General features: G+C 44.0%; 1 protein-coding gene across 3 annotated transcripts in view; it reads left to right on the top strand.

Moving 5' to 3' along the window:
* cux1b (cut-like homeobox 1b) overlaps window positions 1–15215 on the top strand; it is a 62191-nt gene that overhangs the window by 13637 nt on the left and 33339 nt on the right. For all 3 annotated transcript variants that reach the window (XM_062386693.1, XM_062386691.1, XM_062386692.1), the window contains exons 2-4: window positions 4949–5059; window positions 8833–8880; window positions 13048–13126. In XM_062386693.1, coding sequence (XP_062242677.1) covers window positions 4949–5059; window positions 8833–8880; window positions 13048–13126 — 238 coding nt within the window. The remainder of the gene's footprint in view (window positions 1–4948; window positions 5060–8832; window positions 8881–13047; window positions 13127–15215) is intronic.

A 15215-nucleotide genomic window follows, 5' to 3' on the forward strand; every position in this document is an offset into this window, starting at 1 on the left:
TTTTTTTTTTGCTGTCAAACATGTTAATTTGTGTGATTTATCAGACTAGCATGATGTCAATCATTAATGATAGGACATGATAGAAAGAAAATCCCAGCGGTATGCCAGATGGCTTCAACCGCTGTGCAGCACTTTTGTCTAATGTTAACAGTGCTCAACTCTAAAAGCTTGGATATTGATGAAGCCAACAAAGGAGTAAAACTGACAAGCTTCTAGTGGGGGCTTTTTTTTCAACTAATATCAAAAGAGGAACTGGGATCAAAATGAGCGGGCTCCGATAGTCCGCATTGCGAATTCGATCAGTTCCAATGGTTATCCTTATCAGAGTTTAGATATTTAGATTGAGGTCTTAGAGTCTCATATTAATCAACTTGTTTTAAGTACGTATAACAATTTGAGAATATCAACTTGGGAGGAAAAGGGCAATGTGCTGCATCCTTTACTACAAAATGAGTGGTTATACATGGGTAAACTTGATAAACAAAGGTGCTTGACTCCGTTCCCCTTGCCAGTAGACGAGTGCCTTTCTGTTTTCCCCCCACTGCTCTGAGTTGACCTAAAACCAACGCATCAGAAAACGCCCCCGTATTGCCATTGTTGTATTTTGCAAGATACAGAGAAAAAAATCGCTTAAGATTAAAAAAAACACTCGTAGTTATTTATCCGCCATTTTCCAGAAGTTCAATACACATCATAACGTTGCGCCAGGAGAGGTGCAGTGTCAGCATCTAGACTGCCTAAATAAAGAAGAAGAAATTAGCATGTTCACTTGGGTGTGATGTTGCCATCCCTGCAGATTGGAGCTGATAAAAACCCATTCCATTGCATGGTCATTTGTCCCAGGAGTGAATGCTGATTATATCCATTCCCCCTTTTACAATTGGTTAATACAAAGGAGGATATATTAAGAAAACCACAATCAAAATCAAGAACAACACAAAATGATCATTTAGAATCAAAGAAGTGAAATGCCATTGTACTGTGTGTATGTCCACACAATACAGTGGACATTTTGTCCCCTGAAAAAAATGGTTGCTTAGAAAATAGCCTGTGTGAAAAACCCTTTAAGTCTAACTTTGTTATTAAAGGTGGGGGAAAAACACATTTTGAGCATCAGTGTGTTTTAGTTTGTGGAAACAAAGAAGGAAAGCACAAGGAGAAAAAGGAAACCTTCAGGGTGTTTTTTAGCTGACGGCAACTTTGCAGCCATGTCATCTCACTGCAGTTTTTTATTTTGCTAAAAACCCACAACCTACAAAAACGGCATTCAGCAAAGCAAACACCCAAAACGTGTATTTTTTTATTACTTCAGTATTCTACTCACACCACTAAAATATAACAACTTAAGCATGTGTTATAATATATTGTGGCTTAAAATCAGAATAGCATTTTGTCTCTCAATGGTCAGTTAGATTTGAGTTGTGTGTGAACAAAGGGCAGGCGGCAGGCCTTGTGCACTTGGGATGTTACGCTCCATCAGCAAGATGAGTTTAAAGTCTGCCTGTGTCTGCTGATGTGGGAAGAGAGTTTGCTGCATAGTCAAAACCTGACTGGGTCTGAGGGTCCTTCTTTTTTACCATTTAGACCATGCCCATAATTACTTGCCCATTTGGCATTGAATAAATCCTCTTTCATGTGTGATGTGTTTATTTAGCTTAGCAGATTTTTTATTTTTTTTTCCAGAACAGGGATTTGGTAACACATTGGGATATGAGCAGGGTATTGGAAAGGGATTGGATAGAATCAAGGGCGTCTGGGATTGGCACATGACCTCCTAATGCACAACCCTAGCTGGAGGCTGTTGTGAGTTCAGTTTTGCTCAAATATATTTCCTATTGATTAATTTGTATTAATAAAGATGACTGTTTACCTGAAGTTTGCATGGGCCAATTTCTATATTCCGGTAAATTTAATAAAGATAGAAGGTTTTCCAAGTCAATTTATTTCAATTTAATAAGTGATACTATTAGGTTCACATTTACTACTATCATAAAAAAAACAAGAGCATGAAGGTGTGTGTAATGTAATAGTGCTCTGATGTAGTATTTTCTATAAAATCCACAGATGAGAAAATCGTAAAAAGATATAATTCTAGAAATTACAGTGTTTTTGTGGCTCTGGTGGCTTAAGACGGTGCAGACACTGTAATGCAAACCATGCTTCATTTCGGTGTATTTATTATTAATGTACTTGCTCAAACATTTCTTCTTGAAGTTAATGCACTTAATTGTGTCCTGAGGTGTGTAACACATGCATTTCGTAATCAAAAACATGCAGTGTATGGGTCAGCAGTGGTATTTTACCTTTATAGTGAATAAGATCATATGCTCTCAGAGGAGAGGAGTTTCTGTATTTTCAGATTTTATTCCCCGTGTTTAATGGCCTGGCTCGAATGATTAACGACATCAGCTCTTTACTTTTGGGATATACCGAAATTAACCCTGGTTTGCTGTTGATGCCTCTGAATTCAGATCATGCATTTAACTGAAGCGTTCCAAAGGCTCAAGGCCTGATGCATCATATTGTGAAAAGCTGCCAATTGGATGTTAATATTTGGAACCAACTGCGTCTTGTTCTGTAGCTAATCTTTACCAATATAATAATTACACCTCTATTCATGAACTAGAGCATTCATTCTTTTGACAATTAATTTAACGTGATTAAAATTTATTAGGTCCCTCCTTTCATCAAGCGTTGCACAAGCTTCTGCGCACGCTCGAATTCACTAACAGATAGTGCAGCTGCTCCATGGCCATGGGCAGACAGGCTGCTACATCAACTGCTCTGTGGGCAGCAAGAGCAAGATGGCATGTAAGCAAGTGAGCCTCAATTTTTTTATTATTTTTATTCCAAACATCCTGTACTGCCGCATACAATCTATTGCAGAGGACAGTCGACCAAGTCCATTTGTTGTATTTTTTTATGGTTTGTGGATAAAACGAGATCACGGCTGGTCAGGGAATTCAACTTAATGCTGATGGGGGGGAGAAATCTCCTAATTAGTTCTTGATCACACTATGTCTTTAGAGGGTTGTATTTTTTCTTGTGTGTGTTGAGGTTGTGGGGGGAGTTAAAGGGGGGAGGGGGGCATGTGTGCGTGCGTGTGTTTTGGGACCTTGTCAGCAGACTGAGCCACAAGGGCCCCTGTGGTAATGTGTGTATTAAATGATTAGTGTGTTAGTTAGCATAACGGCCCTTCAGCAGCGTTTAATCACTCTCAGGGGTGGGCGGCCTCACAGGAGGTGGATGGGAGGGAGGAGAGGAAGAGGGGGAGGTGGAGTAAAGGGAGAAGAGAGCGATTTTAACTGGAGGAGAAGAAAACGCTGGCTGAGTAAGTGAGTGGCGGATCTGGTGAGAGTATAGAAAAAGAAGTAAGCGTGGCCGATTGGGTTTGGCCGGTTTAAAAAAAATAACCTAAACCTACACTGGAACACAAGGGTGTACCGAAATGTACCACTAGGTGTTGACTCAGTTGACACCTCCAAGAGGTATATAATGACATCTTTCATGAGTCCATAAATAAAACTTGTTGAAAACAGTCCGAAAGTAGGCAGTAATAATTCATTAGTCCCTATAACATCTTATATATCAGGGTTAATGAATTATGTATATATTTTAAATGCCCTATTCTGAAATTTTATAGAAAATGAAGAAAAAAAATCTGCATCCTCCACTAATCTGTATCTATCTATTTCTATAACCTATACCGCATCCTTTTACCAAGTTTACTGGTAATCTGCCCTGCAGTTTTTGCATTATCCTGCAAACTGGGAGACATAGACTAAAATACATAACCTCCTTGGAAGGTAATAAGGTGCAGCAGAGAGTAAGCAGCACCAGTAAGATACAGTGAAACTATACATACTTTACATATATGCACTGTTTAAGTTTTTCTTTGAGATGAACTCTGCCATGTGTCCTCTCACCGTCACCCCCAAAACACACAAACTTTCTATTGAACAGACACAATATGAGCAGTGTGCATTTTCCCAAACCCTTTTCCTGAAATCTGATCTCCTTCATCTGGCTGACCTCGACTCAGCATTAAATTAGTGCAGAGACACAAGTACTTGGCTCCATTTCTCTGTTTTATAAACAAACCTATTATGTTAATCACATTGTCATAAAACTTATAACTGATGCCAAGTTGACTTTAGCATTGTGATGCTATCGGCACAGGTTGCTGATGTATGCTACTTTTTAATTTGCCCAGGAGCTGGCACTTCAGTCGGTTCAGCTGGTTTGCATAAAATCAAACTGGATAAAGCTCCTGCATGAGACTACAGCGGCAAAACTGGAGCTGGAGCCAGCGGTAGTGACAGAAGAGAAGAATGCAACAGAAACATAATCCAGCAACGTTCACACACTCGGCAGAACGAGATACAATCTTTACATGGCCTAAATATCTTGTTAATGTCAGCACTTGGCTCATCATCTGGAACTAGTCTCGTACCAATAGTAGATGGATGTGGATTAAGGCGGGCCCTCCGTCAACCATGACAACCTTTCTGTTTTTGATAATTGTGCTGTTGTTGCCATGTCGGGGTCATCGGGTTCACACAGTCAATAATTGTTGTGAGCTCTGCGTGTAACCGTCCATTGCTACAGACGTTGTCATGTCCGATACTGTGGCAACTGATTGACTGACAGGCTGAATGGCTCACATATTGCCTGCGCTGGTAGCAGATCAAACTACTGGTGTAGACAGGTTTTCCTTGGTGGGATATTGGTGTTGTGGTTCTGTTCTTTGCCTCTGCTGCTGCAACATACTGGTCGAGTTCAGCTGAGGCAAGCTGGGTAGTCTGCAGCACGCCAGATGGGTCAAGGAGTCTGCTGTCTTTTTGTTTATGCTAAGTGATGACAGCCATGCTGATTATAATGACAGCAATGATAAAAATGAGCCGTTCTCTTCTCTGCAAACTAAAGGAAATCTGCGTTTGTGTTGCAGAAAGAACTAGACGCCACCGCCACACAGCTTGCCAACAGACAGGACGAGAGCGAACAGTCCAGGAAGAAGCTGATCGACCTGAGCCGCGAGTTCAAGAAGAACACACCAGAGGTGAGAAAATCTGATGTTCACAGACGCGCACCGACACACAAACACGCATATATATCCTGCAGTTCTTTTGATATAATCACATTTGCCTCAGTGTTTCTCTCGTGTCTGTTCCCCTTCTTATTACTGCAGCCATGATTATTTACTGAGAAAGCAGGGGAGGAGTAGACTGCGCAGAGATGCGGGCTTGGCTCCCAAAAATAGTCTCTCCATTAGTTTCCCTGAAATCCTAAAGAGACAAAACAGAAAACCCCTCAGGAGTTTGTATTATCTGACCTAGTTTTTTATGCGTGCAGAAAGTGTGGTCCGTGAGTTTGTATGCGAGTATGAGCGAGAGAGAGAAAAGGAGGGAGAGAGAGTGTGACAACACTACTAAGAGGGATCAGGAGGGAATTCTGTCCTCTTCCTGTGTTCCCATCACTCCTCCTGGGAATATTTGTTTCATCTCTGTTACCAAGGCAACGTGTTTCAAACCACACAGTGAAAACAAAGTATTGTTGTGTTATTATTGGTAATGTCACCATGGTGAATTATTGATGGTAGTATGAATTATGCATGAGTGTAGTAGACAGTGGATAGAAAATTGTCATCTCTCTGTGGAGTTGACAGTAGGCCTATTATAGTTACCACAGGACGAGCATTGTGACTGTTGACTCCATCATGTAGCCCACCCGGGGCAGAGGAATATACACCCGAGGAAACTGTACCTGCACACAAAAGACGCTAATTTCACTTTACCCTGCGCATTCATCTCTAATCTCATTTTCAAGTGTAACCACATAACTAGCAGCACACACGGGGAGGCAAGACAGACACTGAGGTGGGGAAGCACACAGAGGCAGAGGGAAGGAGAGGGAACGTGCACACAAAGAAATCATGCAGACGCTGAGGCGCACACACAAACACACAGAGGCAGATCGCCTAGATCACAGAACGGGACACACACATTCATCAGTGTAACAAGGCTGTGATTTAGGAAGGCTCCTCTGGCGTCTGTGTGGCCCCTGGCATCTCCCTGGTATGTGGAGGAGGAATCCGAGCTAGGCCAGATGAGCGACAGGATTCATTACAGGGCTGTAACAGGCTCAATAGGAATCGGCAGTAAAAACTCTGGCGTTTTGGAAGTGGATGAGCATCAATGCTGCCTACCAAATAGACTGCTTCATAACGTGTGATGTTCAGCGCTTGATTAATAATGCCCCGACCGTCTCTTGTGCATTTGCGGAGCGACGTTTTCCATGTCGTGCGTGGCTGCGTGTGTGTGGTTGACCAGCCTATAGAGCGGGCTGTCAGTTCTCTGTGGTCCGCACCAGTCAGCGGAGATCACAGTCACATCAGATCAGACTGCATTAGGCTGAGCGGGAGTCCGTCTCTGATCCATTATTCAACAACCAGGAGACCAGCCCACGTTGACTGTGTCTAGTCTGCTGAGCTGTACTCGGCGTGAACTGCACTCATGGTCTGCATAATAACACACATGCAAGCGCGCACACACACACAGACACACACACACAGAGGCTTTTGTAGCATTTTGAAAGTAGTGCAAAGAAATGCAGCGTGAAAACAAAGTTTTCATAATTCATTAGTACTGACACACTGTTGGTTTTTTTCAAGACTACCTCTCACTATGCCTCCTAAGCTGCCTCAATTATTCATCCACTTCTTAATTTCCTTTTAGTTAGTCAAGACTCTACTACAATGTTATAAAGGCATGGGTGGGAATGGTGGTAAAATGTCCCAAAGATTGCTAGCCAGCGGCAGTGGTAGTAAAACAACTTTGTGTGTGTGCTCATGTGTGCGTGCACACGCATGCACATACACACGTTTGTGTTTAGCTGCAGGGTAGACAGACAGCAAATGTGAGTTCCATACTCCCCGGAGGATTCCTTGGGCTGGCCTGTCTGCTGTCTGCCGGCAGCTCACACACCAGCCATCCATCTCCTGCTGCCTGGCCCCCTCCGCTCCCCCAACTGCGCGCACACACACACACACACACACACTGACCATGGTGTCTGTGTGCATTGTTATGTTATATGGTCATAAATCTTTGGAAGTGGAGGGGGTAAAGGGGTGGAGCACTAGAAATTGGACCAAAGGGGTTCAGAGCTTGGGTATTCAGTAGCTTTCCTCTACATGCTATTTGAATCTGTTTGTTTTGTGTGTCCGGTGTGGGTTCTTGTTTAGTTGTCGCCAAAACTTAGCACAACAATGTAAGTTGCACAGATCAACATCTAATCTCAAATAATGGCAGGAATTCAATTAACTCAGCAAAAGAATTTCAACAAGATTAAAACAGCAACTTCAAGCCGGTGGTTGTGTTGAGTTGGCTCCTCGAGGAGACACAGCTTCAACAAAAGTAGAGGATTATGATGTGAACAAAGGTTGTAATTATTGGAGCACTTCTAGACTAGACTGCATTACATTATACAGAGGTTTGTCTTTTTTACTGGTCACAGTATATACATAAATATTTATGCGAATTTAAAGCCACAGTGATAATAACAAACTAGGTAGGAAAGAGTGAAATGAAAGTGGTCATGTACGTTAATGTGGACTATTGCACACATGTGTTTCAGCCCCGTTCTGCTTGGTTCGGACAAGACAATGGAACCTGAACGGAAGTCTAATAATAAAAAAGTATAAGCTGAAAATACTTTTATTCATCAGAACAGGAAGTAATGCGGGTGATCTAAGAGAAAATAAACTGAAAGTTGAAATGGTAAATAAGGATATAATCAAAATCCAATGCAACACAACACATTGAGTGAGAGAAAGAAAGAGAGAGAGAGAAAGGGGAGGGGGCAGGGTGGAGGTCATTATCCGTGGCAGGGGAATATTGAATTGGCCCAGACAAACAGCCACAACGACCCCTGATGAGGTAACAATGGAGCAGGGTCACCGAGGTCATGACCTGTCCCCAGCCCCAGACAAGCGGCCTGTCTGGACCAACCTGGGATTAGGCCAAGCCCAGACACTGGTCCCAGATCAGCTTGGGACGCACACTCCCTCCTGCTTCACTTATGCTTTTAGACACATTTCTAAAAAGGCGCAGAGTCTCCCAAGAACACATCTGTACTTGCCCCACTTCACATCTTCATTAGGCAGTTTTGTGAGTATATGTGTGTGTCCACAAACTGTGCAAATCGGATGTTCCTGTACAGAATGTCCTATTCTGCTGTGCTTTTCACCATACGCTCCAGTTCAGTTTGTCAGGATGTAGGCTCGGCTAACAGCACGGTGATTTGCATGTTCCCTTGATACATAGTCAACTGACTATCTAATCGGAATCCGTTGACTCGTACTGGAAAGTCATGCAATGGGACTCGCAGGATGAAAAGCATTTGTTTTACAGTAAAAAAAGACTGTACGGGACAATTTGCATCAACCGTAGGCCGACGCAGTGGCTCATCTACTCTCTGTCTCACACGCACCAATGGTGCCTCTGGGTGGCCCAGGTGGTGCTGCACCTGTTCTAATGAGAAACGCAGTCCGCCAGAGAACCTCAGGGTACAAACCTGGCCTCCTATCTACCCTCGTGTTCATCACTTGCTCACGCACTACTCTTAATTCTTTGGCATCGGCAAGAATGGTCTCTAGTAGGAAAATAATGTGTCTCTTAATGTATTTGTCTATTCGCATGAAACTCATTAAGTTGTCAATGCTTGTAAACATCACTTCCACATGTTCCTGTCTAGATAGGATTTAAATGGGATTAGAATTGATTAGTTGATTATCTCACGAGACTGACTAACCCGTTTCTTCTCTTTATTTTGTAGGATTTACGGAAACAGGTCGCCCCCTTGCTCAAGAGCTTCCAAGGAGAGGTGAGTGTGTTATGATGAATTTCTATTGAAATAGTGTTCAACATACTATACATGCCCCAGCACAGCATTGAGACAATGCATTTTGTAAAGCCCATTTGACATTCATTGACTCACTGTGCTGCCTGTCTCAGTGCCCTTCTCTCCTTTTTATACTTTCATCTTTCCTCTTGAATTGTCATTCTCTCTCTCACTCTCTCTCTCTCTCTCCCTCTCTCTCTCTCTCTCTCTCCCTCTCTCCCTCTCCCTCTCCCTCTCCCTCTCCCTCTCCCTCTCCCTCTCCCTCCTCTGTTTTCCTTGCCATCCCCTGTTCTCTTGCCACTATCTCATTTCCCCTCTTTCCTCTCCATCTTTTCTTCGCTCTGCTCTGCTCTTGATTTTCTGTCCTATTCATGAAGTCCTGCAGCCCGAGGGTGTGTTTAAATTGCATCCTGCAAAAAAAAGGCACCACAAAACCCCGGCTCTAGCCAGTCACAACTCACCAAATGCTATTTCCTCAGACTTTGTCTGCATGATTCGGTAGGGTTTCTTTTGTTTTACTGATCCATTTTGGTTCAATGTGGCACATTTATTCACTCTCACTTTAATGTCACACTCTAAGTTTTTATGTACCTTAACTTATAAGAGGTGACTTTGGTGTGTGTGTGCTATATCATACTCCCACTGTTCCTCTCTATCTCCTCCTCCATCATTTTGGCCTATTTCCATCATGACTCCTCCTTACTGGCAGCCATGCATTTCCAGTTCACTCCCATATGTGAAAGTCAGAGGGTAGGAGTGGAAGCGACCGGTTTAGACAGGGGCATTATTTGGGGTTTGGAGTGGGTGGACATTCAGCCTCATAATATCTTTACCCTAGCACACACACATGGAAGCACACAAATGTGCACAAACAAAAAATCATCTCAATACATAGTGACAGGGCTGCTTTGCTACTGGCCATAGACTATTACAGTTTAACACTGGGTTAGTTTCCATATTCTTGTGTTAGAGCAGCAACCACAGCCAGTGGTTATGTAAAAATGCTGTAATTTATAGTGGTTCCACCATGTTCTGCTGATGATCCACAGTCTATTTAGAGAATAGAAACGGCAGCAGTATAATTGGGGCTTTGTCAGCTGTTTCCACCATCCTCGTGTTGACACACCTCGACGGCGTGCACACCAGAACACGCTGAGACGCTTAGTGGGTGGTCGCGGAACTGAGAAAGACATTATCTTATGATTATTGAGATAATACTGTACACCCGCGCCAGTCTCCGAGCAGCCCATCAATCAGTCGACTATTCTGCACGCTTGCATGCCACAACATGAGTAGCTCTGAGAATGTGTAATTTTAGCCTGGCTTTGTTTGCTTACCCCTCGATGCTTTGATCAAGGACAAGACAGCACCAGAAATCAGAGGGTCTTCCTGTTGAGGTCCCACAGTAATTCACCCATAAACGTTTTACCCAGGAGCTTGGATCGTTACTGAGTGAATGCGAAACCTAGAAAGAACAATAAAGTTTTAGCCTAGGAACTTTAAGGTCTTGATACTCTAACTTTAATCTTGGGAATTGAAAGGTGGATGCCCTCGGGTCATAATTATTACCAATAACAGTACTGTTTCCACCATGCCTCAGTTTGGTAAACCGGTTATTTGTGTGTGTGTGTGTGTGTGTGTGTGTGTGTGTGTGTGTGTGTGTGTGTGTGTGTGTGTGTGTGTGTGTGTGTGTGTGTGTGTGTGTGTGTGTGTGTGTGTGTGTGTGTGTGTGTGTGTGTGTGTGTGTGTGTGTGTGTGTGTGTGTGTGTGTGTGTGTGTGTGTGTGTGTGTGTGTGTGTGTGTGTGTGTGTGTGTGTGTGTGTGTATTGCATGTATGCAGTGTTCCTTGTTGGTCCATCGATCTGATAAGCCTTTCCATTATCCAAGGCTTCAGTCTCTGCTTCCCATAGCCTCGCCTTATCAGACTCCACTGGGGCCACACACACACACACTCTCATACGCACATGCACACACGCAGGTCAGCCTGATGCCCTTCACACACTATGGGTAAGATAGGGGAGCGAGGCAGTGCTGAGTGATGGTGGCACAGGGTTGCTGACGTATGTACATATGTGTTTGTGTGTGTGGATGTATCAGGGATACCTTTTGCAATTGCAAGCACTTCTCATCGGTAACCTACTGATACTGGTGAGGTATCATTTGTGTCCCTTCATTTGTTTGGGTGTGTGTGGGATGGGGGCAGGGGAGCATGTAATAGCAGATGTCATTGGGACTGGTTGAAAGAGCTGAAGTTTGGAACAGCAGGGTTGTATTTGCAAATCCTGGGTGGTCTTCTAATGGCTCTGGTCCTGCAGTTAACCTGCCTCTAACTGTAGGGTGTGTCCTACATTAAATGTCTATTTCCTGCCTCCCATGTTGGTCTATATAAAGCTGCTGTACCACTGACCTTGGCCCAGTCATTGTACAGTCACGCAGCTGGCTTCCTTCGCTGCCATCGGCCCATCATTTTTTGCGTCAGTTTGTGAGTGCTTTTGTGTTTTTATCCTTTATTCTTTATAATTTCATGGTGTTGCAAAATTCACATATGACGATATATACATGTGCGCACACACACATTCACATTTGGACACAGATGAACAGGTTCAGTGTTGGTGTGTGAGAGGTATTAGCACTCGGCATCAGTAATCTCCCATTAGTGGCGTTGCATTTGAGGATCCGATCACTCAATGTCACACAGCACATGAAAAGGATAAGGTACATGATGCAGCATGATGCGAGAAAGAGATGTGATCGTGTGCGTTTGTGTGCGTGAGCCTGTGTTTGTGTGTGAGAGGGAGAGGAAGAGCAAGACGGGACCCCTAAGCATGCCAGAAAGACATGAGTGTACGGCAGAGAAACATGTGAGAAAGACTGACACTGAAAATGATTGAGGGAAAGAAAAAAAAATATGAGTCAGAGAACATGAAAGTGACAAGAAGCAGAATTCAAGAGAGAGGGAGAGAATAGGAGAAAGACATAGAGCAACAGAAGGAGTAAAGAGGGGAGGGTGGGGGGGGGGGGTTGCTGGCACCAGCCTACTCGGGGCCAGATGTTTTGCGGCTAAAAAACTAGAGATGAATCAAAGCCATGTGAAGAGATTTATTAGGTTCCCATAGGAGCCCAGGCAGTATTACATGTAGCCCGCTCTGTTTACAGTGGCAAGAACCCCTAAACCACCCATCAACTACACTACTGGCTTGGCTGGGAATGTGAAGACTTTATATTTGGACTTATATAGGCTTTTGTCTTTATTCCTTTTCTCTCAGCGAATGTGCTGGAGGAGTTGGAAGAGAAACACAAGGCTGTTTAGTCTGAGTGCGTGAGCCAGAGTAGTCAGCTGTAGCTCTGCCCAGTACAGTAGCACCATCTGAATGTCTTTATTTGGCATCTGTTTCCTTCGATTTAGATGTGATTTCAGATGCGTTTCGCCTACTCTGTCTGCTTCTCATATTGAAGTGTGACTCAGGGACAGCAGCCGAGTGCGCTGCCTCACGCTGCAGCTCTGAAAACAGTGTAAAAGTTCTCCCGGTACCGTTTTAGAATTAATCTCTTATGGATCAGTTGTAATGCTGTCCATTTCAATATTATCGGTGATGGAATGCATGCCGTGCCCTCTTGTGTTAATGGCTGCATCATTAATGGATCCACACTGTATTGCTGCTAAGAGCTGACTGAATAATCTACCCCTGCTGTGGCTGGAAAGACTGAGCCAGCTGTTTAATGATGTCAGCGTGCTGGAGGGGAAACGAACACGCATTCGCAAACAGGCACGCACACAATCACACACACACAATCCCCCCCCCCCCCCCCCCCCCCCCCCCCCACACACACACACACACACACACACACAGACCAACGGACTAAGGAACACTCACTCGAGGACAGACAGACTCGGGCATGCAGCAAACGAAACGCATCCGTCATCGGCTGAACAGCTGAACTGACTTCACGGGAAGGAAACACCAACGCAGCCACTGTCAAGACAGGCATGATCGCATGCAACATACCGATGCATAGTGAGGATAGACAGATATGTAGACGACCCTTGCTGTAAAATGAATGCGTCTGCCTTTGGAGTCCATGGATGTGACACTGATCGGAGGTTGTGCGCATGACAATTAACCATTACTTTTTTCCCCCCCTTCCCAGATCGATGCCTTGAGTAAGAGAAGTAAAGAAGCAGAGGCCGCCTTCTTGAACGTCTACAAGAAAATAATCGATGTCCCAGGTAAGTCTTTGTTGAATAAAAGTGCTGTCTGCCTATGTGTTTGTCTCGACGTGTCTCCCGAGTCCCAAAACGTGATCAAGAGGGCCCTTCATCCACTCAGACAGCCCAAAAGGGAGGAGAATAAGCATGACACTGTCCCTCTGGTGCTCCTCCACTGTGCACCCAGGCATGTTCAACGCCTTAATGTGTTCCCCAAGAGATCATCCCCACTGGTGTAGCCTTTAGAGCGTCTTAACAGAAGGTGCATCCTGATATGGGTGACAAGTCCGCCCACAATTGGCTGCTGCAAAGTGCACACATGAGCAGTCACGTTCAGCACACTGAGGCCGAGGAGGGACACGCAGCACAGGGTGTTACAGAACACACACAGTCACAGTGCTACTAGTTGGAGGTTTTTTTTGGCTGTATGGGAGCCGTGGAGGAACAGGAGAGGAGTTGAGTTCATCTATAGCGTAAGGAGGTCATCAAAGTCCCACATGGATAGACCTACAGTAATATCTTTGGATTGTACTGCTCCCAATAAGTCAGCGCCAGCTCTGACGGGGCTATTCTTAACTTGCAGCGAGACAATGATGTAATGCCTGATGCACACACGCACACAGACACAGACCAGCCTGACTAATGCAGCAGTCTTGAAAGAGGAAACAGTGTGTTTTGTTCTGTTTTCTATCAGCTGAAGGCCTGGTTAGTCAGCCCAGTGTGTGCTCTGCTTTAGATTAAAGGTGTCTGGCAAGAGCGTTCAGCACCAGTTGCCCACAAGTCAAAGTGCTTTTAACAAGCTGTACAGTTGATTCGGAGAGGGGCCTATGTGAAGGGCAAAGCTTTGATAAGACGGAGAGAAATGTGATTTTCAAGGGCGCAGAGGTAGATAGGAGTCCAAAATCAGAGTATACGCGTAACGTTCCTTAGTGTTTGTTTGTACTTGTGTGTATTTATATGAGAATCTATGTGAGCGCCCTTGTGTTTTTGACAAGGTGTTTGTGTGTCTCTGTGTGTGTGTGTGTGTGTGTCTCTGTGTGTGTGTGTGTGTGTGTGTGTGTGTGTCAGAGCTTAGCCCTGCATGGTGTGTCACCTTGACAGAACAAAATCAGCATGAAATTCCCCAATCGTTCTCTGCTGATCTCTCATTAGCATAGTTAAGATATCTAACTGCGTCAGACATGAGACACACATGCGTGCACAAGCACACACATTCACACACACGCAGCCCTTACCCCCAGCTGTAAGCTGTCAGTTCCTCTTATCTGTACAACGCACACACACAGACAAACACACACACAAAAACTGCTCTTTTAGCTGGCATGCTGATGAGCATCGCCTGCGTCTCTTGGCTGCCTGTCACCAGTCTGCCACCCATGAGCACCAATCAGATGTGATTGGCCTGACTGACAGGGCTCTCTTCATCACACTGACAGTTAACCCTGCTGTGTGTTCACAGAGATGTTGGTAAAATGCCTCCAGAAACTTGTCTTTCTTCCTTCTCCCTCTGTTTCTTTAATCTCTTATTTACCTCTTGCCTTTCCTGTTTATCGGCTCCACTTTGTCCATCTGTCTGCTCCCATCTTTCCCTTTTTTCTAGCTTTTAAGCGGAATCATAGAAAACACTTAAACTGATCATAGCCCGGTAATCTCTGTTGTTAATGTGTCTCATCTATGTTACTCACTACTCTCTTGCTATCGTTTATCCAATTCTCTTGCTGTGTCAGCATGTGACACATTCATTTTCCCCCTCTACAAAACCAAAGTTTATCTGGTAAACCAACAATAGTCTTTGTTGATACAAAGGCTGATAGTGTGTCATTCAGTTGCCTTTATGGATACAGTGAAGTTGATACAGAATGTGAAATCATGACCTTTCACAGATGTGTGTTTTAAACTGTTGTGGCAAATCAAATCTCTGTTCTGTTCTTCTCTTTCTAATCTGGGAAGTTTTTGCGAGTATCAGTAGAGTCTTACCGATACTGTTCATGCTTTGAAAACAATAAAAAAATACAGTAAGAACATATTGACCTTAATTTATTTGGCTCATGATAAAGACATTTAAATGTTTTCTTGTTAAATGAAAAATGGCACAAACAATGATGACACT

Source organism: Platichthys flesus, chromosome 4, assembly GCF_949316205.1.
Source record: "Platichthys flesus chromosome 4, fPlaFle2.1, whole genome shotgun sequence".
NCBI lineage: Eukaryota > Metazoa > Chordata > Actinopteri > Pleuronectiformes > Pleuronectidae > Platichthys > Platichthys flesus.